Here is a 17,520-nt window from a genome sequence, read left to right on the forward strand (position 1 = left end):
TTTAAAACCTTTTTCTCAAAGTCGGCTACTTTTAGATAAACTATTCTATTTTCCCACCCTAAAATTTAAGATTATATTATTAATTACATTTTAATTTATAATTCCATTCATGTTCTTTTTCAGAAGAACTGCTATCAATGAAACTAAGTAGTAACTATTGGAGGAAGGATGTTTGATTTGCTGCCAAGGACTGGAGCTTTGGTGTCTGGAAAAGTTTCAGTCCCTGGAAGTGATGAAACTGAGCCATCTTCCCCAACATTAATCGGGTAACGAAGCAGGTGACCCGGTAGATCCTCCTCAAACGTTTCGTATGTGTACAAATTCCAGTTTCTTTCAGCAATAGAATTAACTTCCATGATACATTTCTTGGTTTCTGGAGTAGTGAAAGAGCCATGAAGCTGTCCAAGATGTTCATGCCAAAGAGCCATACGAAGACCATATATCTGACCCCTAGCTGGTTGAGTAGTAGCTAAATGGTGTGGTTGAAATGCTCCCATTGCAATCTCCGAGTCTCTGGAACCAGCCATTGATCTCTCATTGATGTTGGCAGATCCGACAATAATGTATTCATCGTCAACTGATAAACAACAACAAGAAGCTATAAACAAAAGGTCAGGAAATTTCTGCTAAACTAAAACTATGCCAAGTTTCATTACATACCGATCATCATCTTTGAATGAACATAGATCATAAACCGGCGTGATTGTTGAGTTCTGCCATAATCTGAATTAGGGTCAGGTTTCTCTTTAGGTGAATACTCTTCAGTTTTCTTTGTCTCCCGGTTCCCAAGGCAGTAAAACGCCAAATAGTCTCGGGGATGTGCGTTTAGACCCTTCTTTTGAAGGGCTTGTGCAATATCACGATACATCATTTCGATTGTTCTCCTTTGCCAATCTAAGATTGCCTGAATTGGACCACTGTCTGGTACACCTTCTGGCCACATTGGAATCACAATGTAGACTGAGAACCTCTCCCCTGCTTCTATTTTACTTGCGATCTTTAGGGACAGTTCTTTTGGTACTAGATTTAAAGCAGCAATGTCCTCATCCTTGACGTCCTTTGAGTTCCAACCAAAGGAGCTTCCAAGGAAATATTGGTTTTCAATGTAAATAAAGTTCTTTGCTCGGCGTATTGCATTGATATAAGCATCTTGAATGCTTTGCTCGAACAAGCCCGTCATCAATGGATCGAAACAACTGGACACACCATGTTTCACTGTGATCTAAAGGCAGGTTCTTTTGTGGTCGGATTGTCACTTTCGCGAGCCTGTCCATAGGAAACAGGAGATGTTTCTTAAACCGAGCTTGTCTTAACCACCTTTGTTCGAAATTGTAAAGGACATCCCAAGCAACTGGACCTTCTAGTTTGCAATGAATATCATGCCAAGGCTCCCTTGGACCGCCTTTCTTGATCGAAGAGTACGGAAAGTTTGGCTGATGGAAATCATCATGATGAATGTCGTTCAAAGTCCCGAATAGAAGATGGTCTTGAGTATCATATCTCCCATCACAAAGATCAATGCCACCAATGAAACTGACAACCGCTCGCTTCCCCAATCCTGGATCCGAATTTTCACCATCAACAATTAGTGTCTTCTGGTGGTGAGTAAACATGGTAGCAACTTTAAAACCCTGAACAAAGCTTCGCTTATTATCAGGATTACGAGGGCAAAGAACACAATGCACACCCGTAAATCTAAAAAAAGCAGCTGTTTCTTCATCATGGGTTGACATCAAACCTTGCTCTTTCAGCAATTCAATGGAAGTTCTATCATCCCAAACAAGCAAAAGAACTCTCACCCCTTCCTTAGCCTTCCTCAAAAGCAGCTGCCCAAGTGTTTCTTCACTTCCAGGCTTTTGCTTACTTGGGTCCCTAATCAAAGTTATCTGTGTGTAAACAGACCAACCAGTTATATAAATGAAGTGTTTGGCCTTATCAATTGCCTCAAAGATATCATCCCAACATCTACCAGGTTCGTAAGTCATCCCTCCAGATAGAGGTATTTTAGGCTCGAAATGATCTGAAATGTTGGCATCTTGATAGAGGGTAACCTTGCATCCCGCTCGTTGTTCAAAGAAAGTAAAAGGAACTCCTCCAAAATCTGGGTTTATAATTCCTCTGGACCAACTTTCATCCACGGAGACACTTTGAAACTGCAATTTTATATGGATTATGGACTGTCCAGGTATTGGCTTATGCTCCTCATCTAGGATTTGAAGATCGCGAGTCACGGTAGACCCATCGATTATGTCTTTGACAGGCAAATAAGCTCGGCCTATTAGCACTGCCCCAATGGGACTGTTATCCTTTACAGTGAATATAACATGTGAGATCAAATGGGCACAATATATGCGGAAGTTCTCGTTCCAATGGGGTGACGATGGTCTATGTCTTACAATCGTTGTGCGGGCGACCCTAGCTTTGTCTAGATCGACTGTTGCATACAGCTGTGGACCTAAGAACTGCAAAAAAGAGGTTATTAAAATGTTTTAGAACACGAAAGATCACAAGCGATTAGTGAAACATCAAATGATAAGGCAGGTATCGCACCGTTCTCTTGACTTTGGCAAGACATTTTTTCTGGAACTTGCCTGCGCTCATGGTCTCCACCATTTAAAGAAAACAAGAGAAAAGGATTCAATTACATCAGTATGTCGAATATGTATGTTTATCGGTATGGCTTACGCTTATCTAGATTCGAGGTGAGTGTCCAATATGTATGTTTGATATGGGCATATTTGGAGGATCACAGACTTATATTTAGGTTCAAAGGGTTCAGAGAACATAATAAAATGAGAAGTTATTCCTAACATGAATGCAGCTCAAACTTCATCAACAAATAGACCCTAAATAATACTTGCTTACCCCAAGGCAAAAATTCTCTTTACATCCATAATGTAGTTCATCAATCCCATATATTGTTGCAAAAAGTGTCCCATGCAATAAATATTGCTCCTCCTGCTGCTGCTGCTCCATTGTTTAACCTGCAAAGCCTTAAAAATATCACAAAAATGCACCCACAATAGGTACATAGTCCTAAACAAGGGGGGAAATGGGGAGAAAAATGGCTGTTGTAAATTAACTGAGAAATAGAGCTTTAGGATGATTGCCTTAGAGGTAGGTTGATGGATGAATTCCCTGGGAAAGATTTTGATGAGCCATGTTCTCCTTAATTATACTTAGAATTGCTTTCTCTCATATGAAAGTGTGAAGAAAGAGACAATACACATTGCAATTTGAAGTAGGAATCAGATCCCAGCTTTGCTTCCCGGCAACCACTTTGCCAGAAGCAATGTATGTATATTTTACATGCACAAGGACAGGGGTAAGAGTTGGCTTTTTATGTAAGTAATTTAATCTTGATAATATTAAATCAAATATTCATATTGATTAGTTTTCTTTCTTAAATGATCACATTGTTTATTACACAGGTAGCAGTGCATGATTCGTGAATGGATCCAGAATAATGCAAAAAAAGAAATTTCTCATGAAAATTGAGCTTGACAATGCATTTTAGTCGTTCTTTGCTTGAATAATCCGGGGATGAACGCACGACTTACGTAGAGGTGTGAATTATTAGAAAACCATATTAGAAATTGAAGAATACAAAATTAATAAAACTTTCAAATAGTGTAAAATTAGAACATCAAAATATAAAAAATACATTTAAACTATACGAGGATTTAAATTTTCTAAATATATGAATTGTCTTTCAACACATTTTTCGGTCTATCATTGTGAATAATGATATATGTAGGAGTGAGCAAAACTTGACTCGACTCGAAATATCAATTTTTTTGACTCGATCGACTCAAATTGATTTCGAGTTGAAATTTCACAAACTCAAATTGACTCGAAAAAATTTCAAGTTTAAATCAGATTGTGAAATACAACTCGAATAACTCAAAATTTTAGTAATTAATGGATTAATTTTCAAATTTGAGTACAATCCCTCAACTCTGTATAATATATATATATATGGTTATAAAAATCATTTAAACTAGAATCAAATAATATCATAATATTATAAATATTTACAATTAAATTTAAACAAAAACTCGAAAATTCGGCTTAACTTGACTCGATCGAATTTTATAAACTCGAATGAACTATAAAAATTTTCAATTCAACTTTGAGTTATAAAATAGGACTCTTCAACTCAAATAATTCAATTTTTTTACTCGATTCGATCGAACGCTCACCCTTGGATATGTACAACATAGAGAAAGAATCTAAATAGAAGTATTTGAAGTCTTGAAATTAAATTTAAATTATTATTATAATTTTTTTGAATTAATCACTGGTATCCGATCTATTAACCGACTAATCTAGATCGGGTACTACAAAGAAGAGGGCGACCCTTCCAACTTAGTTTGCTCCATTGTAAACATCAGAATTCAAACTCCTGACCTTGCTTAAGGGATCTCGTGTCTCATCCCACTAGACCAATTAATTGTTGATATTTAAATTATTATTTTAATATAACTATTTTAAATAATTTTAATTTTTTAAATTCACGGAGAAAGTTTGATAGAATTCTAATAATTTTAACGCATATTAATTGGGCTTTTAATTTTTTGTTAATTTTATACTCTTAATTTTGGGTCCAAATTGGGCTGGGTAAGGACCACAGGCGTTAACTGCCAGATAGGTCCAGCTCAGAGCTGCGTGAGATTGTAAATACTAAGAAGCAGTTAGGGTATTGTAGGAAATTAAATAAAATTTATGCTGTTTATCATGCTCGGGTTCAAGAAAGCTCCATTTTTTCCTCGCTACGAGTACGACACTAGAATATACATATATATTCTTCATAAAGAGCTAACCCTTTTTTGCTTTGCAGGCATTACAAACCCTAACCCTAGTACCTTCAATCCTCTCCCCATTTTAATTAATTTCAAAGGTAAATCCCACGAAGCTATTTCTCTTTGAAACCCTAACTTTTTGATCTTATGTTACTTTTAAAGCCCTAACAATTTTTTTGGGGATTTTATAGATAAATGGGAGAAACAAGGGAGACCGATGCTTACGAGGAGGAGCTTCTCGACTACGAGGAGGAAGAAGATAAGGCACCTGACTCTGTCACCGCTAAAGTCAATGGAGAGGGCGCGAAGAAGTGAGTTTGACTTCATTTATAATGTTTGCTTTCCCGTTTAACTGCTATTTAATATTTATGATATAATTTTAATATTTCTCTTTTTGGAGAAAAAAATAAAAATAGTCTGTTTTGCTTTTGTGTGTTATGGTAAATAATCCATGGGGAAGGTTTTTCGCTCTAATTATGATGTTTCTTTTGTATTTGTAGGGGCTATGTTGGCATCCACAGTTCAGGATTCAGAGACTTCCTTTTGAAACCAGAGTTTCTTCGTGCCATTGTTGACTCTGGATTTGAGCACCCTTCGGAAGGCAAACCCTTGATTCTTCTTGCCTTCTTTATATTTGTTAACCTTATCACAGTTTCATATTTAAAGCCATAGTTATAAGTTAAAATTCATAGATGGATTGTTCTTTGGTGGTTTACCTTGTTATTATTTTCCATGCACGGGGATTTGAGTGCATGATGATTGATTGTATTTAATGTTCTCTTGTTTGAAATAATTGTTAGGTCTAATTTTTTTGTTTGATGCATTGTTTTTGCAGGTAATATACCACTATCATAAAGTTTCAATTAAACGGATCACGGAGGTTATATTTACTTAACACGGGTCCTTCGATGCACTTTTCTTTGGTTCTACGCCAGTGCAACATGAATGCATTCCCCAAGCTATATTGGGTATGGATGTCATTTGCCAAGCTAAATCAGGGATGGAAAAGACCGCAGTTTTTGTTCTATCAACACTAAAGCAAATCGAACCTAGCCCAGGACAAGTTATTGCCCTTGTTTTATGTCATACAAGGGAGTTAGCTTACCAGGTCAGAACAAGTTCTGCATCTTTTTTTGGAAGCTTTGTGATGGATGCTTTGCTCTTCAAGTTATATGATATATGTCAACTCATTTTTGTTTTCATCTTGTAGATTTGCCATGAGTTCGAGAGATTCAGTACATATCTGCCTGATATCAAGGTTGCTGTCTTTTATGGAGGTGTCAACATCAAAGTTCACAAAGATCTATTGAAAAATGAATGCCCCCACATTGTTGTTGGGACACCTGGAAGGATATTGGCTCTGACAAGAGACAAGGATCTTTCTTTGAAGAATGTGAGGCATTTCATTCTCGATGAATGTGACAAGATGCTTGAATCACTTGGTAAGGTTTTCTTGACCCGAAGCTGGATAAGGGTTTTATTTTAAAATGTTTAATTTACTTATCCTACTACCTCGTATTATGTCTTCTTATCTTATGCAGACATGAGGAGAGATGTGCAGGAGATCTTCAAGATGACCCCTCATGATAAGCAAGTTATGATGTTTTCTGCAACACTCAGCAAAGAAATTCGCCCGGTTTGCAAGAAATTTATGCAAGACGTAATTTTCCATGGCCAACACCACTTGAATTGAGAAGTATCTTTTTAATTCATGTCCAGCTTCCACTCATAGTTTTGTAAATTTTTACATCTGGTGGGTCCATCTCAATATACTTTCCCGGTGGTGCTGCTTGGGTGCAGTTGCTTCAGCTAGTTATTCACGAGTTTGCACTGTGTAGGGTTTTAAAGTAGTGGATTTGTGTCTGATTTGTTTTATTTTGTTTCAGTTTTCTGTTTAGGCTATAGGTATGGGTCTAGAGTTGGGGTTGGTTAGAAGGGTTAGGCAATTCTCTGTGTGGGGTGCATGCAGGGGCTGTCATGCAATAGAATCTTTGTTTTTAAGGGAAAGAAGCACTTGCATTCTACGACTAAGTAACAAATCTGCAAGGAGGCAAGACTTATGGACCAGAATCTCAATTCAAGGATGTGCAATTCGTATTTTCCTGGATTCCATTTGCTTGAAAAAGCTCCCTAATATGATTTACTGTGACATTTGTTCCTTTCAGCCAATGGAAATTTATGTTGATGATGAGGCCAAGTTGACCCTTCATGGTCTTGTACAGGTATCTGTGAAGCTTAGCTCAGCCTCCCTCGGTTTTTAATTTGTTCTAAAAGATATTTATTAGGAAAATGCTTCTAATGACGGCATTACATCAAATTGAGTGAAATGGAGAAAAATCGCAAGTTGAATGATCTCCTTGATGCGTTGGACTTCAACCAAGTTGTTATCTTTGTCAAAAGTGTGAATCGTGCAGCTGAGTTGAACAAGTTACTTGTGGAGTGCAACTTTCCATCTATATGCATTCACTCTGGCATGTCCCAGGAAGAAAGGTTTGTCCCCATAAGCATGCCTTTATTCTTTCTATGTTGACCTTTTTTGAATGAGAGGCTTGCCAACTTGATATTCTTGTAAAATATATTACTTAAGGGCCTTCAACACAAGGACCCTTATGAAAGGTTTTAAAGCATGTTTTTTTTGTTGCCCTTTCGATTCTCAGTGCTTTGCACTGACTAATTCGGACCGGCCCGTATCGCATACTTTGCTTTGGTGGGTGAGTCTCACAACGGGAATTTTATGCATGCACAAGGACTCGAACTCGAGACCTTGTTTAAGCTATATCAAGCTGCTTATCATTTGAACCAACCCAGTTAGTTTTAAAGCAGGTTTTTTAATGCTTTGGGTATGGTTATTTGGTTGCTGATTTCGTTTATTCTGGTACAGTGGATGCTGTGATTTATAAGTACTTGGAACAATGGAACATTGGTTTTGAGATAATTTTGGGTTATGCAACATGACCCCTTTCTCCCCTTTATAAGAGTGGTGCAAAACAAATATTAAGTAGCACCCCTTTTGACTCGATTATTTTTTAGTTTACTTGGTATTATTGACTTCTTGTGACTCCAAATCTAGGAACCTTGTTTTAGGGTTTGGATGGTGTCTAATGTCTATTCATTGGTGCTTACTTGTCTAGAGGATCAGCTTTTCTTCTGTTTGAGTCCCCAGAAAAGTAGTGCTCCTTGATTTAATATGACGTGGTTTGACTTTTGATGATTTGTAGGTTGACTCGCTACAAGGGTTTCAAGGAGGGGCATAAAAGAATTCTTGTGGCGACAGATTTGGTCGGAAGGGGAATTGACATTGAACGTGTTAACATTGTCATCAACTATGACATGCCTTATTCTGCTGATACGTACCTGCACAGGGTAGGTTATATTTTGACTACATTACCATACTAATCTTGCTTCTTTTTAAATATAACCTGTGGTTAACCTTATTTGCAGGTTGGTAGAGCTGGTAGATTTGGCACTAAGGGTCTTGCAATTACATTTGTTTCATCTGCTTCAGATTCTGATGTTCTCAACCAGGTTGGGATATTGAGAACTTCTGAATATATTGTCCCCTAATGTATCCTTGATCAAAATATTCAATCCATTGCAGGTCCAGGAGAGGTTTGAGGTGGATATAAAGGAGCTTCCTGAGCAAATTGACACATCTACGTACAGTATGTTTCCTTTAATGTCTTCCTTCTGCTTCCTATATAAGTAGTTGAACATACATATTTCTTGTCAGTTTTCAAGGCATCTTAGGAGGATATGCTTGATTTCCGCTCAGTTTAAATTGGTTCATTGGGAAGTTTTTGATTTGCTGTACTTATTTGCAGCCATGGCCTGACCACGTCAACATTGAAGTAGCTTATTTCTGTTTATCTTTCTGTATGATATTTTGTTTTAGTGTTTGGACGTCGTTAGGTTCCATTTTGATTTTGTTCTTGGATGTTACGGAAATATTTCAGTGCGTGTTAATTATATTACACTTGGTTAATTGGATAGTGACCAACATTTTCTATTGCTTAATGATTTTTTTGTGTAGTGCCATCATAAAGAAGGTTCGTTCTACTGTAGCTGGGTTTTGAAATCCAAATCACTTAATGATTTGTGTGGTCGCTGGAAGCCACGTGTATTTGTTCATAAAGGAATGCTTTTAAATCAGTTGCTTGGGAGCAGCAACAGAGGCAGTTGCAGTTGGTTTTAACTTTTTAAGAGTATTGTAGCCTTTTGTAAGAACTTAAATTTGGATTTAGCTTTTATCTTTGGGGAAAATTTTCCTTTTGAGGACATTGTTTTGGCTATGCTAGAGTTTCCTGTTATGTTATAGTATCTTTTATAATTTTGAGCATGACAACCTTTATGTACTTGTTAGATTTTAAAATCACTGAATGTTGATCTCTTGGTTTTATTTTGGGTTAGTATTCCATCACATTGCCAGATTCTTGTTTGTTTCTGTTATCCTCTAATTTAGAACTATGTTAAAAGGACGAGCACTTGCATTTCTTGTTTACGAGTCAAACGATGATGGGCACAGCTAGCTTCTAAATGCGTACAGGAAAATGAGTTTTGATTGCTTGTCATGGGAGATTTCTCTGAAATGTTATTATATTTTGCAGTATTCCTTGTTAACTTCTTTTAAAGGTCCCATTTTCCAAACGATAACAACAAAATAAACGTCTAGTTTTCCCCTTTCTATATATGTTCATCGGAAATGAATGTTTTTACATTGCAGGTTTCTACTTGCAATTTCAATTGCAACCATGTTCATGTTGCTATTCCTCACTACCTTCCTGAACCAAGCCTCTTCAACCTCTTTCGTTGAGCCACACTTTTTCTTTCCCCACCTTTGATCCTGGCAGTTGCACTAATGTCAGCTTGATCTGCATGGGCTCCGTGACTGCAGGAAACGGATACCTGAGCCTCACACCAGAACCTACCAACAATTCAATTTCATCAGGCTCAGCATTAGATCCAGTAGGTCGGGTTCTATTCCCCGTCCCCATGGTGGCCAGGCCAGCCTCCATCTTCACCACCTTCACCATCAGGATTTCTCCCTTCCCAAATTCTACGGTCTCTGGTGATGGCATGGCTTTCATTATTGCTCAGGATAACTCGACTTCACCTCCTACCAGCTCTGGATCGTATCTTAGTATCATGGACTCATCAACTAAAAGTAGCCCAAATTCACCTTAAAACACTATACATCTTTAATACTTATCGAGTTATAAGAAACCAATTTCATGCCAAATTTCAGGTGGCTTAATTAAACAATAGCCTTGGAGTTGGATACTTTCAAGAATGAATGGGATCCGGATGCAAATCATATTGGTATCGATACGATAAGCATGATGAACCTGTTGTAGCTAAAAGCCTTAACAGTGCTGGTATTGACCTCAAAAGTAGAAGAAACATCAAGGTCAAAATCGATTATCATGGTTGGACAAAGATGCTTGAGATATCAATGGCATACTCGGGGGACAAACTTGTGAGCATACTTAACCAATCTATTGATATGACAAACACAGTTCCGAGCACAGTGTTTGTCGGCTTCACAGCTGCAACTAATAATAACAAAATCGATCATTTTTTAACGCCTAATAATGTTTATGGTCATTTTTTTATTGGTTTTGTTATTTAAACAATAACAAAACCGATAGCGTCTTTTTAATCGTATATTAAGGCTGCCGCACGATCATTCCCAAACGTATACATGTATTCCCTGGAATTCTGTCAAGCATGGAGCATATTCTCTCCTTAATTGCACATAATTAGTGTATAGTGCATAATCAACTATGAAAAGATTGACGAAAGTTCCAAGACTTCGGCGATTTGACCTAACTAACTCTTTTTTTTTTAAATTCTCCCGTTCTAACACCCGTTGATCAATATTTCCCGATGTAGCACCCTTTCGACTGAGGTGGCACAAAGGCGCATCCCCAGGGATGCGCTTTACCTGAGTTTATACTGAGTCAGATGTCACGTGTGAAAGGCGCATCGTTTTCCCCCAACTACCCCTTCTCCTCCCTTATACAAACCCTCTCAACCCCCTCTCATTCTTCACACCAAAATTATCTTCTCTTTTCTTATATAATTCAAATTCTCCAACTATTTGAGTTTTAAATTTCTTATTAATGGGAAGAAATTTATTTTTAAGTTAGTATTTTTAAATAGTTTTTATATTTTATAGTAATATAATTATATAAATATTATTTTTTATTAAAATAATATTTATATAATTATTATTTATTTAAATTTATTAATTATTATTTTTGTACTAATTATATTTTTTTGTCTGCAGTTATAATGGAAAGTGAAATGCTGCTGCGATTGGATGCAAACTATATCTCCAGACATTTTAGTGATATGATAATATATTTTTATAATTAATGTTAATATTTATTATTATTTTTAATTTAAATTTATAATGAATTTATATTAATTATAAATTTTTATAATGCATATTATTTAGGAAAATGATCGTATTTTAGAGACTTTTATTAAAAACCCACGTATACCAACACCGCAACGTATTTTGCCATATTTGTCTTCTGTTGGGTTCGGGTATATTACAACAATTATTGGCGGTTGCAAACTCGAACATGTCCTAATTTCTGCATTGATTGAGAGGTGGAGGCCCGTGACCACACATTTCATCTTCCATGTGGAGAGGCTACAATTACATTTGAGGATGTCTCTATGCTTCTGGGGCTTCCCGTCGATGGGAATATTATGTGTGGTATAGCGGATGGTGATTGGCAGTCAATGTGCATGGAGTATCTTGGAGCTGCTCCGCCAGAGTTTAATGGAGGTAGAATAGCTTTATCATGGTTGAAAGCTAATTTTGAAGTTCTGAGTGAAAATGCTTCAGATGATGAAGTAAAAGCATGTGCTCGGGCATATATTTTACGAATCATTGGAGGAATATTGATGCCCGACAAATCTCGCAACCAGGTGCATTGTATATGGTTGCGACATCTGATTGATTTTGATGAAGCTGAAAGATATAGTTGGGGCGCTGCAGTTTTGGCATTTCTCTTTAGAGAAATGTGTCTTGCGACAAATTATAAGAAAACTGCTATCGGTGGATGTCTCCTGCTTCTACAATCATGGGCGTGGTTCCACATGCTTTTTTATGCCCGATCGTCAATGAACCATACGTATTCCCCTTATTATTGAGGTAATTTTCGAACTAAATTTTGATTTAAATATTTTTAATTAAATAGGGTGATATTTAGTTTATATTATATTTCATAGGTGGTCGATGAAAAGAAAGAACCATAGAGATATACCTACTGGACTAGAGGAAATTCGTTTACTTATTGATACAAAAGCTGGGTCTGAGGTATGTTTTGAAATCTGTTTAAATATGAATATTTTAATTTAAAATGTTAGATATAATTAAAATATTATATTTATTTGAATTGTATATTTATATTTCAGTTTCAGTGGATACCTTATGCGAGCGATGAAGTAAAGGCTTGCATCTCACCCCACCTGAGTGGATCATTAGAGGTATGGATGTCAATTGTACCTCTTATATGTTATGCTATTATTGAGTGGCATCCAGTTCATCGTGTGCTCCATCAGTTTAGTTGTACGCAATATATTCCTGGAGCACCTAAGAATTTAGACGACATGCATAACATAGATAGACGAGGCAAGAAAGATGTTAACTGGGTGGTGAGACACATAGATTGGATTGTGCTTTGGGAGAACCGGTATGCACAGTTGGCCCCTCGACAATATTACGCTGAAACTGGTCATATGGTTACGGAAAACTATATGGACTGGTTTAATGAAAATGGAAAGCCTTTTCTACTTTCGGCGGAAGCACGAGGGGTTAACATTCCTAGGCGCCGGAGAGATGTTCACCGTCTCAATATCATCGTCCCCTGACTCGTGAACGGAGAGAAGACGTTACCGGTTATGCATCAGTCCCACCATAACATCCCTATCCACCGATGATGATGCCCAACCCTCCAGTTCAGATGCCATCTCCTCAAGGGTATATGCCAAGCCCACCAGTTTATATGCCACCTCCGCAGGGTTACATTCCTAGCCCTTAGGGTTACATTCCTAGCCCGCTATGTTACATTGTTGAAAATATTTTGATGTTTCGATATAACAAATTAAGTTAAATGAATTTTAAGATTTTACAAAAGATTTTCTAAGTATATTCGATGTAATTATTCGAATATCAAAATATTACTCCAAGTCTTTCAAAGTTCATTTTAATCCTTACTAAAGTGTAAAATTGTGTTTTATACTTAAACTATTTTAAAATAATTTTACAAAGTATTTCAAGTCTTAATCGAGCCAAAAATATTCTCTTTTTAAAGGGTTTCAAGAAAAATCAGATTGTCCAGGGGGTACAGATTCCCCCCAATGGGGTATCGATTCCCCAGGAATAGATTCCCCCCAGGGGGTACAGATTCCCCTGCATGGTTTGGCTCCGAGAAATAAAAGATTACTCGAAGGGAACCGATTCCCCCTTGAGGGTACCGATTTCCTCACTGTTCATCAGCCCAACAGTCATAATATTTGAATATTATGAAGGGGTATCGATTCCCTATGAAGGGGTACCGATTCCCCCCATTCTGGGCAGCCTATTTTTATAGAAAAATCATTCCCAAACGGCTCCAAAACATCCCCAACGGCTAGATATGACTTCAAACACATTCCAAGCTATAAATACAAGCTAAGGACACTTGAAGAAACAAGAGAACAACTATCCAAGCAATCAAACACAAGAGAAGAATTTTTCATTCTTATTTCATCTTTCTCTTGTAAATATTTTGTTCTTGTGAGCTCAATCTTGTAAACACCTACCTTAGAGAAGTTTTCTTGTTTACATCTTTTATCCTTTTGTAAAGGGGAAAGGTTCTAGCTTATCCCGTGTAAAATCTAGGGAAAAGGTTCTAGTTTAGTCCGGAAAAACTAGGGAGTTGTAAGGTTACTCTTTGTCCTTAAAAGAAAGAACAAATTAGTGAATTTGTTGGAAAATCCTTGGTGAGAAGCTAAGGTAGTGGACGTAGACTTTGGTTGAGAAAGTCGAACCACTATAAATCGCTGTGCAATTCTCTATCTTTCAATCTCCTTACTCCCTAAACACAAAACCGTTCCGACCTCTCTTTGCAAATCGTTCCGGTTGTCGATTCGAGTTTCTCAAAATCCCAACAATTGGCATCAGAGCCTAACTCGTTAAGAAGTTTAACCTTTTGAGACGATCCTAGAAGAATCTCTACCAATTCCCGACGCAACCGACAAAGAAATGACTTTTTCCTCCAGTACTTATTATCTTGAAGAATATCCTATTATGGATTCACAACCGGTCAACAAGCCACCCTTCTTCAATGGAGCAAATTATGCACATTGAAAGAATAAGATGATGTACTTCATTCAATCATACAATCTAAGAGCTTGGTACTCAATCATGGACGGTTACTCCTCTCCACCCGGTATGTACAACGATTGGAGTAAAGAAGAGCAGAAAAATTTTCAACTTAATTCTAAGGCTATACATATTCTATTTTGTGCTTTAGGCCCAAATGAATATGGAAGAGTCTCATCTTGTTCCAGTGCCAAAGTGATTTGGGATAAGCTCCAAGTCACTCATGAAGGAACCGATGAAGTGAGGGAATCAAAGAAAAGTCTTCTCAACCATAGCTACGAGAACTTCAAGATGAAACCCGATGAAGACATCAAAGCTATGACGGATAGATTTTCTATGATTGTCAATGGTCTCAATAGATATGGAGAAGTAATCCCAAATGAGAAGCTTGTGAGGAAGATGATTTACTCTCTTCCAAAGGAGTGGCAATAAAAAAAGACAGCCATTATCGAAGCAAGAAACCTAAAGTCTCTCACTCTTGACGAGCTAATTGGTTCCCTTCTCACTCATGAGATGATGGTGAAGGAAGATGAAGAAAGGTAAGAGAAGAAAAACAAGAAGAAGAAGAAAAAGAAGAAGAATGAGGACGTATGCATCAATGAAAGCTATCAAGATTCAAGTGATGAGGTAGTTGAAGATGATGATGAACAAAAAGAAGAGATGGTCAAGCTCTTGAAGGAACTCAAGATATTCATGATTTCCAAGGAAGTGAAACATGAATCAACCAAGAAGAAGAGTCCCCCGGTATGTTTCGATTGTCAAAGAAAGGGGCATGTCATGTATGAATGTCCTTTTCTAAAGAAAAAGGGGAAGAAGGCATTTGTTGCATCTTGGAGTGATGAAGATGATTCCAATGATGAAGATGAAGTAGTCAACCTATGCCTCATGACCACTCAAGAAGAATTCGAGGTATCTTCTAACTCAATTGAATTTAATTCATTTACTTTTGATGAGTTACAATATGCATTTAATAGGTTATATTTGGAGTTTGAGACCATGAACTCCAAATATAAGAAAATGATTTCAAAATTTAAAATTGAAAACGATTTTCTTTTGAAAACAAATAATAGATTTTGAAAGCCAAAATGAAATTTTGAAAAAGGATTTAGAGCTTTCAAAAATAAAAATTGATAGTTTTGAAAAACAAAATTTTGATTTAAAAGTTAAGCTTGAATGCTTAACAAAAGTAAAAGAAATCATTTTAAATAATTCATTTAGTTCAATAATGACATATGCTCACATTGTCATTATCATGGTCATTTGGAACATACTTGTCCTTTGAAGAAAGGAAAACATTTTAAAATTAGGCAAGTATGGGTTCCGAAAGGAACAAGGGGCATTGAAACTAATGTCCAAGGATCCAAAGCAATTTGGATACCAAAATCTACTTAAATGTCTCTTGTAGGTGTGTGGGAGCAATGATGATGAGAGTGATGATATTCAAGATGCTCTAGCCACACATGAAAAAGAAATGGGTAACCTCTAAGCTTAATGCTTTTAATTTTGGTTATTTGGTTTCTCATTTGATTTTAAGCATGCATGAGTTTTGTTTTTAAATGATTATGCATCATTGTTTTAATCTCATATATGTTGAAAAGATGATTATGATGAACATTTTAAAGTTATATTAATTTTTAAGAATTTTTAGTTCATCATAATAAAATTTTGGTCAAAATTGGTTTTAATGCAATTGATATCTCTCTAACAATTGATATCAATTTTTCAAATACTTTGATTTTACAAATTTTAAAATTTTTTGACCTAAATTTGAATGTTTATGCATGTGGTTTAAATGAAAATGATATCTCTCTAACAATTGATATCAAAATTTTCAAATGCATAACATTTTTGGAAAACTTTATGCATATGCACTTAATTTTAACAATTGATATTGATATCAAATTTCAACAATTGGTATTGCATAAAGTATTTTAGTCTTGGATATATTGAATTTCATGTGCTACTAACATGGTTGTTATTCTTTGTTGAAATTCAATTTTGTTTAAGTGTCTTGTTCTTAAAGCTAAATTTTATTTGGAATGCATTTATTGAGGGGGAGCTTTGATTTTTTCAAATGATTTTTAAAATTTCAAATTTACTACTTACTCTCCAAAGTTATTTTGAACTTTAAAAGATTAGAGTCTTTTTGATTTAACAAAAAGGGGGAGAAGTGTTAAGGTGTTTTAAAGGGGAGAAGTGTTAAAGTAAGGGGGAGTAATTTCAAACTTTATTTCAAGATCTTAAAATTACTCAAATGTTTTGTTATATCAAAAAGGGGGAAATTGTTGAAAACATTTTGATGTTTCGATATAACAGATTAAGTTAAATGAATTTTAAGATTTTAAATTTACTACTTACTCTCCAATGTTATTTTGAACTTTAAAAGATTAGAGTCTTTTTGATTTAACAAAAAGGGGGAGAAGTGTTAAGGTGTTTTAAAGGGGAGAAGTATTAAAGTAAGGGGGAGTAATTTCAAACTTTATTTCAAGATCTTAAAATTACTCAAATGTTTTGTTATATCAAAAAGGGGGAGATTGTTGAAAACATTTTGATGTTTCGATATAACAAATTAAGTTAAATGAATTTTAAGATTTTACAAAAGATTTTCTAAGTATATTCGAGGTAATTATTCGAATATCAAAATATTACTCCAAGTCTTTCAAAGTTCATTTTAATCCTTACTAAAGTGTAAAATTGTGTTTTATACTTAAACTATTTTAAAACAATTTTACAAAGTATTTCGAGCCTTAATCGAGCCAAAAATATTCTCTTTTTAAAGGGTTTCAAGAAAAATCAGATTGTCCAGGGGGTACAGATTCCCCCCAGGGGGTATCGATTCCCCGAGAACAGTTTCCCCCCAGGGGGTACAGATTCCTCCTGCATGGTTTGGCTTCGAGAAATAATAGATTACTCGAAGGGAACCGATTCCCCCTTGAGGGTACCGATTCCCTCACTGTTCATCAGCCCAACAGTCATAATATTTGAATATTATAAAGGGGTATCGATTCCCTATGAAGGGGTACCGATTCCCCCCATTCTGGGCAGCCTATTTTTGCAGAAAAATCATTCCCAAACGGCTCCAAAACATCCCCAACGGCTAGATATGACTTCAAACACATTCCAAGCTATAAATACAAGCTAAGGACACTTGAAGAAACAAGAGAACAACTATCCAAGCAATCAAACACAAGAGAAGAGTTTTTCATTCTTATTTCATTTCTCTTGTAAATATTTTGTTCTTGTGAGCTCAATCTTGTAAACACCTACCTTAGAGAGGTTTTCTTGTTTATATCTTTTATCATTTTGTAAAGGGGAAAGGTTCTAGCTTATCCCGTGTAA

The 17,520-nt window shown here is 36.1% G+C and overlaps 1 protein-coding gene and 1 pseudogene across 1 annotated transcript; one reads left to right on the plus strand and one right to left on the minus strand.

Moving 5' to 3' along the window:
• Positions 1–143: 143 nt before the first annotated feature.
• LOC120135802 lies at positions 144–2,968 on the minus strand (annotated as a pseudogene).
• A 1,786-nt stretch (positions 2,969–4,754) lies between these two features.
• Positions 4,755–9,072, plus strand: LOC120135814 (DEAD-box ATP-dependent RNA helicase 15-like). The gene is made up of 12 exons (XM_039152009.1): positions 4,755–4,900; positions 4,994–5,113; positions 5,303–5,403; positions 5,738–5,910; positions 6,013–6,244; positions 6,344–6,462; positions 6,968–7,023; positions 7,107–7,292; positions 8,021–8,165; positions 8,244–8,327; positions 8,401–8,464; positions 8,833–9,072. The coding sequence occupies exons 2-12, from the start codon at positions 4,998–5,000 to the stop codon at positions 8,841–8,843; spliced, it is 1,287 nt and encodes a 428-aa protein (XP_039007940.1). The 5' UTR covers positions 4,755–4,900; positions 4,994–4,997; the 3' UTR covers positions 8,844–9,072.
• Positions 9,073–17,520: the final 8,448 nt, after the last annotated feature.

Source organism: Hibiscus syriacus, unplaced genomic scaffold (genome assembly GCF_006381635.1).
Source record: "Hibiscus syriacus cultivar Baekdansim isolate YM2019G1 unplaced genomic scaffold, ASM638163v2 tig00001825_pilon, whole genome shotgun sequence".
Classification (NCBI taxonomy): Eukaryota; Viridiplantae; Streptophyta; class Magnoliopsida; order Malvales; family Malvaceae; genus Hibiscus; species Hibiscus syriacus.

Bases quoted from the DNA above. Each gene is read 5' to 3' on its own strand.
- LOC120135814 (XM_039152009.1), top strand. From the start codon at position 4,998: ATGGGAGAAACAAGGGAGACCGATGCTTACGAGGAGGAGCTTCTCGAC. The intron at 5,114-5,302 runs GTGAGTTTGACT...TTGTATTTGTAG, and splicing joins AATGGAGAGGGCGCGAAGAA to GGGCTATGTTGGCATCCACA. The intron at 5,404-5,737 runs GCAAACCCTTGA...GTTCTACGCCAG, and splicing joins ATTTGAGCACCCTTCGGAAG to TGCAACATGAATGCATTCCC.